Source organism: Gastrolobium bilobum, unplaced genomic scaffold, assembly GCF_033153095.1.
Source record: "Gastrolobium bilobum isolate Gb01-03AN ecotype WA unplaced genomic scaffold, APGP_CSIRO_Gbil_v1 utg6923, whole genome shotgun sequence".
Lineage (NCBI taxonomy): Eukaryota > Viridiplantae > Streptophyta > Magnoliopsida > Fabales > Fabaceae > Gastrolobium > Gastrolobium bilobum.
Window position 1 is genome coordinate 160,031 of NW_026896956.1, and position 7,092 is coordinate 167,122.

The window sequence follows — 7,092 nt, forward strand, 5'->3', positions numbered from 1 at the left end:
GTTGCTTTTTTCACTTTACACGTCAATAATGTGACTGAGGAGAAAAAAAAAATAACTTTTCAGATTTACACAAACTATGACCCGTCATACTTTGTGTAAATCATCTAAAAGGACATAGACATAACTTATATCCTTTTACATAATACTTTTTTTTTTTCCATTCTGGATATATTTTAAACCCAATCCAACAAGCAAAATCGTAAGAACCCACATTTTGTGGGTTGGGTTAGTCGATGGGCGTGTAAGGATCCGTAGTGGGCCGAACGGCCCAATTACATGCATAGCGAAAACGTAGGTAGTTGCGACTCGATAACCGAACTCCCATCTTAGCATAGACAGTTACCAATGGCGGAGCCTCTCAACACTGAACTCTCTTCCTCTAAAACCCTAAGCCCAATCAACGGTCACGATTCCACCTTCGAACCGCATCAAACGGCTCCGCAAGACACTCAAATCCATCATGAAAACGACGACCTCGTTCCGACTGAGAAACGTAAGAGGGAAGACGGTGACGGCGGCGGAGCCGGAGCCGACGCCGACCGTTCGCTCCATCCGCTGTGGAAGACCAGCCTCTGTTCCTACTTCAGGCGCAATGATGACTCCTGCAGCCACGGCGGCGCGTGCCGCTACGCGCACAGCGAGGAGGAGCTCCGCCGTCGACCCGACAACACGTGGGACCCGACTTCCGAGCGAGCGAAGAAGGCGTTGAAATCCGAGGCGGGCGAGAAGTGTGACAATTCGGAGGGTGTGATGATGACTGAGGCCGTCGTCGACGACGATGTTGACGGCAGTGGCTCCAGTCACGCGCTTAGTAAATGCTTAGTGCATTTGCCGAGGAAGTGGAGCTCCGAGAATTTGAGAAAATTTCTCACTGAGGAGGCAAGCCTGTTTCCGAGTCTCTGATTTTCAATTTACTTAACATGTTTTTTTTTTCTGAGTCTGCATAATGAAGCATTTGATTCTCTTGTTTCCTTTTTCCAGGGTATACTTTTTAAGCATGCGAAGAAAAAGAAAGGTATGATGATTGGTTTCGTTAGTTTTGAAGAGGAAGAACAAATGAAGAGTTCATCTAAGGTAGTCAAGAATTGTGATTAATGATCCTTTTATTGCATTCAAAATTGTTAATTGATGATTTGAAATTATCAATTCAATAGGATTTAGAAGGAAAATCAATTGGCAACAAAAGGCTAAAGGTTGCTGATGTCATTCCTCGATCATTTGAAAAGAAAAGTAACTCCGGTGTTGCTTTCCAACAAGAATCCCCACAAAATATTGATACTGCATTAGATAAGGAGAATGAAGGGGTCGATGTTCCTTCAAATGGGGCATTGGATGCTGAAACAAATGATGATAATTTGGCGGTTGATGGTTCCGTGTCAAAGACAAGAAGTTTGCGTGATGTAGTGACCCCTCTAGCTCATCTGTCCTATGCTGATCAATTGGAGCAGAAGAAAAGCTCCCTCATGCAGATTCTCAAAAGACTTGTTAGTCATGATTGTTTTTATTTTAATTTTTATCGTCATAGCTTTATCTATTACACGTATTTCTTACTTTTATGAAGAATCAGCAAACTGAACTACGAAAAATATTTCTTGCAGACTAGAAATGCACGTAAAGCTTGTCCAACTGGGATTTCTCTTCCTGAGTGGATCCTCAAGTCTAGGGAAATAGGTACTGTTTTATATCTTAGAAGTTCCTCCAAATCTCCAAGAACAATTTTAATTTATAATTCTGGAGTTTAAGACTGGATTAGAGTGATATCTTGGAAATATCTTATGCAGATGCTTTCTTCATAATTCAGTGCACCCCCTATGGGTTCTTTCTGTAATCTAGTTTACTTTAAAAAGTACGGTGAAAATTTTAATGGCTCATACAGTTATTTTGCCATTTCTTTCTCATGCATCTGCAGGTGGTCTTCCATGCAAACTAGAGGGTATAATTGCATCACCAATTGTAAATGGATATCGTAATAAATGTGAATTTTCAGTTGGATATTCTCTGAAAGGCAAAATAACAGTGGGCTTCATGCTTGGAAACTTCAGGTAATCCACATCTTCTGTTTTTAGAGTGCTTTGCTTGTAAGTTGCTACTTGTATACTAAAATATTACAGCAGGGAGGGTGTAACAGCAGTTGAGGAAGCAGTGGACTGCCCAAATGTTTCTACAGTTGCTTGCAAATATGCTACTATCTTTCAGGAATTTTTGCAACATACTGATTTACCAGTTTGGAACAGATTTAAAAATTCTGGATTTTGGCGTCAATTAACGGTATAATTTTGCTGGATTTGGTGTTGAAAATTTTATGGCCACTTTAATTATTGTTTTTGAATATGTGCTGGATATTTTTTTAAGGCTGCGTACAAAGATTGCCCTCACCCCACACTCGCTAGTCGGGTTTAATTGTGGAGTGGGTTTTGAAATATGTGCTGGATATTTGATTTTATTTGATTATATAATTATTTTTACCCTTTTTTGAAGCTAATTTGTTTTCACATTTCACTTGTAAGGTTCGAGAAGGGAGGACAAATGGGAATGTTGTTGATGCTGATACTTTAGGCGGTATTGCAGAGGTCATGCTTATTGTGCAGGTCAATTTCTTTCTTTGTTTCTTTTTGGGTGAATGTGCAGGTTAAGTGTTTGCAATACTCTTTAGGGTGGGCAATGGTTTCTTGTCCATAAGTATATTTAAGGCTCAACGTGACTGTGAACATTCAGATGGAATAGGTTGACAAACCAAATCAATATTTGCTGGTATTATTATGTAAAAATTGTATACTTGTGATATGGTTTATATGTAGGTGGACTAGACCCCTGATTACTTGAAGCTTATTATTTGTGTATCTTTTTTTGTTTTTTAAAACGTCATTCATAACATTTTGCCTTTGATCTTGATTATAGGTTTCTACTGCAAGCTTTGATGATGCACAAGTAGCTGCTGAATTTAAGAGGCTTGCTCAGGCATTTGTTGAAGGAGCTACTTCGCATTGTCCAACATTGCCCCTTACAGCTGTGGTTGTTCAGGTAGCAGCCCTTCTAATCCAAGTTTCATTTGTCGGAGATTGGTACTTAAGTATTCATTGCCATACATGTTCATTACCATGTAATATAAATTGGAAAAATACAATGATGTTACTGTTCCAGTGTTTGCTAGATACTAGATATGTTTCTCTCTCTCTCTCTCTTTCAGCATCAGTAGATTAGGTTCCTTTTTATTAAAAAAAATTCCATAACATTACTATCTTATCAAATACCTTGATTTTGCATATGATATCAATTCTCAAATGCATGTTCCACAGCTAATTTCATTGGATAAATGATCTAAAATGGCTGGTTGAGTCTATTAAATCGACTATCATTGCCTTTGGGCAGTATGGAAATATGTTTCTCATTTCAGCAATAAACCTGTAGTCCATGTAACATCATTAGAGGCACTGCTAAATTATTGTTTCTGATGCACGGTCAATATGAATCTAGAGAAGTAGTTTAAGATTTTATAATTGTTTCCATGGATTAATAGTTTCTGCCTGAATTTCTAATGTCCCTTTCATTGGTTCCACTATAAATTTTTGTCCATTTGCTGAGGTAGATATTTGATGATTTGCTTTTAATTTTGATGGCATGTTATGCTATAATGTAATTTTTTGAATGACTTCTGATGTTATAATTGGTTTTGCATGTAGGATCACCAAGGAATATCCAATGTAGCACCAGCTGATGCACCCCTGCGTTTAATTCCCATTCCTAAAGCAGTTGATGATCCTGAGATGGATGAAAGTAATAATGCCATGGATGTAAGAATCCATGATTATATCAGCAATCTCCGGTTCTCTATATCGCCAACAGCATTTTTTCAGGTTGGAATGGCAATCATTGTTTTGCACTGATTTCAAGGGCATTTTTTTTTGTCATGGTATATGGAGTTTTGTGTCTACTTCTCCTTCAGGTTAACACTCTTGCTGCCGAGAAGTTATACTCACTTGCTGGAGATTGGGCATGCTTAGGTCCTGATACATTGCTATTTGATATATGCTGTGGGACAGGAACAATTGGCTTGACATTAGCACATCGAGTTGGTATGGTAATAATCTCCATTTAAGTTCCGTTCTTCTTTTTTGGCTAGCAGGTTGTATATTTGGGAATTGACTGTTCATTGTTCAATGTGCCCTTTTGGAAAGTGATAATATATGATGTAATAATTACCCTTTTTTGTAGAGGCTAAATGAAACTTTCAGACCGGACAAATTTTCCTCAACCTATTGTCTATGAATTAAGGGCTTATTTTCCAAAAAAAATTATTTTCTACAAATTGCTTGAGCTAGATTTGTTTTGGATTCTTTCAGGTGATTGGAATTGAAATGAACGCTTCTGCTGTATCTGATGCTCATAGGAATGCGGAGATTAATGGCATAAAAAACTGCAGATTTATATGTGCAAAGGTGAGATCAGCGGTCTATTTTAAATCCTGGTTGAATTATATTATATCTGCTGCCCAGAAATAAGGCTCCAATTTTTAGTTTGTCTCACATGTTGGCACTAAGAGGACAGGCCTGGAGGAGTAGTACAGTTGCTCCTTTGTGTCTGAAAAGTCACTGGTTCAAATCCTTGAAATAACTTTTTTGCAAATATGTAATAGTAAGGTTGCTTACAAGAATTGTTCTCATGGAGAGTGATTTTTCATGATATGTTGGCACTGAAAATTTTATCTCATGGAATTTTTTTCGATTTGATTTAATTATTTATTTGTAGTAATATTGGAACTTTTGAATGCTGGCTTTATGAGGCAACAGGCTGAGGACGTGATGGGATCCTTGTTAAGGGAACACCTAAATGTGCCTAAGGAACAAGTTGATGATCCTAATATCTCTAGTAGTGGCAGCGACATTCCTGAGGGTAGTGGGTGCCCAGAGCCTGAAAATGGTGACATGGCATCTCATTGTTCAGAAAATGACAACACAGAAGTTGGAAGTGAGGTTCCGAAGGGTAGCACTTCCGAAAATGGGAATACTTCCACTCAACATTTTAAAAATGTTGTTGCTATTGTTGATCCTCCACGTGCTGGACTTCATCCTACTGTAAGAATCCTACTCTATAGTTTCTGCATTATATATATGCAAGTGATTACAACCATAATTCTAATAGCACATGGTTCAAAACATGGTATAATTTCCATGAATTTTTATTTTTCTTCTTATCTAGTTGTCTACCCTTTTTTGAAAGGCTTAATAGAGAGGAATGTTATTTATTTGTCTTTTGAAGTACATAATAAGGTTTTGGAACAAAAGAAGATTACAAAAATCAGGTTCAATTAAGTGCAGCTGAACTGATATCTCGCCTGGTCTTTACCGGGGGATGGGAGGCATTCCCCCTTTTGGTCGAACAATACCTTCACTAGAATCAAAAAATAAAAGAAATAAATCAGGTTCATATTTTTACTTAAAATTCAACTAAGTAATATTGTGATTTGATGTCATTCACCGTCTGGTTTCGTGTGGTCCTGTTCCACAATTCTATGGAAATGATCATTACAGTGATTTTCTTTACATACCATTGTTCCAACATGTCTTCTGTTGGAATATTTTTCTTGTTCCACTCGACTGCAGAATACAATACGGTATATGACAGTCCTCTATGTTGCTGAACGGATTTTATTTTTTTTACCAGATTTTTTTTTTTTTGGTTATATTTTTCTCTTAAACTTGATTTTCTGACTTTTGAATTGTGAGATCACAGGTGATCAAAGCTTTGAGAACTCATCCACGCCTGCGGAGGCTTGTGTTAGTTCTTGTTCTGAATTATGCTATACTCTTATTTAAGTAATTTCTATTTTTCTATGCAATCTAATTGTGCAACTTCAAATGCAGTTACATATCCTGTAATCCTGAAAGCTTGGTGGCAAATGCTATTGAGCTTTGTACGCCATCCCCCATAAAGATTGAGAAAGGAAATAAAGACAACAGAGGATGGAGAAACATGAGCAGTGCTGGTTTAGCACGGCATAGGGCCAAGTCTATGCCTATATCAGAGGCCTTCCAACCCATTAAAGCTATGGCTGTTGATCTTTTTCCACATACTCAACACTGTGAATTGGTTATGCTTCTTGAGAGATAGGTGGGCCAGAGTTTGGGACTAAGTTTATTTTGTTTGCTATTCTCAAATTCATTTCTCCGAGATTTTTTGCTGCATTCTAATCGGTGATAGTATGTTAGTGCTTGTTAAATTTTGATCTTGGGCACTGTGAATTATGCTCAAGCATTACCTCCGATTTTGCTGCGTGTATCATGAAGCAATATCTGCATCTTGTCCTTTTCATGGGGACCTAGTTTGAGTATTGCTTGAAAGTTATTTAGGGTTTTCCTGAATTATGGACATTCTTTTTAATTTCATTATGGTGCCCGGTGGGAAATAATTATTGCATCATATTAGAGCACCAATTAATCCTCCAAGAAGATATCTACCATTCATTTTAGTCACACTCAAATAAAGTTAGTGTGTTTTTTTTTTTTTTGGTAGTCTAAAGTTAGTGTGTTTAGATAAGCTTTGAAAAAGTCTTCATATATTTTTTTAAAGCATTTTTTTTCCCGAATCTATTCTTTTCTTGTGAGATAAGCACAGAATTTTTCAAGTTCTCACCCCCTCCCCCAAACTTGAGTTTCTTCGAGTCTTTTTTCTATCTCGAAACAAATGGGAATTACAGTGTTTTGTAGCGGTGTGTATAATTCGGTTCGGTATTTTTAGCTGAACCGAATAGAATTAGAAAAAAATGTATTCCATTTTGGAGAATTGAACTGATTTATGTTTTGGATCGAGTTTTTTATTAGTTTTTGAACCAATTTTAAACTTGTACACCAATCATATATGAACAATAGATCTAGTTCAATATATCAGATTACATATGGTAACATGTAAAAAAAAAAAACCAATTCTGTTTAGTCATTGGATTTTTAAATTAGTTTGACTCATGAGTTGGTTTTTTAAAATCAGTTTAGTTCATGAATTAATTTTTAAAAAATCAGTTAATTTCATGAATTGTTTAAAAAAAAATCTTTGAACCGTACGTGTCATCGCTTTTCAATGTAAAATTGGAGAAAATCA

General features: G+C 36.8%; 1 protein-coding gene across 3 annotated transcripts; it reads left to right on the plus strand.

Annotated features, from left to right (window-relative positions):
* The first annotated feature begins 344 nt into the window (after positions 1-344).
* On the plus strand, positions 345-6,397 carry LOC133302962 (zinc finger CCCH domain-containing protein 24). Of its 3 annotated transcripts, XM_061502783.1 has the most exons (15): positions 345-879; positions 982-1,074; positions 1,155-1,241; positions 1,383-1,484; positions 1,599-1,671; positions 1,910-2,042; positions 2,115-2,268; positions 2,508-2,588; positions 2,899-3,021; positions 3,681-3,854; positions 3,944-4,078; positions 4,341-4,436; positions 4,788-5,072; positions 5,731-5,774; positions 5,862-6,397. In XM_061502783.1, the coding sequence occupies exons 1-15, from the start codon at positions 346-348 to the stop codon at positions 6,106-6,108; spliced, it is 2,361 nt and encodes a 786-aa protein (XP_061358767.1). In that variant the 5' UTR covers position 345; the 3' UTR covers positions 6,109-6,397. The 3 variants fall into 3 exon arrangements, with proteins under 3 accessions (XP_061358767.1, XP_061358765.1, XP_061358766.1); XM_061502781.1 differs by having other exon boundaries at positions 1,155-1,484; positions 2,112-2,268; XM_061502782.1 differs by having other exon boundaries at positions 1,155-1,484.
* Positions 6,398-7,092: the final 695 nt, after the last annotated feature.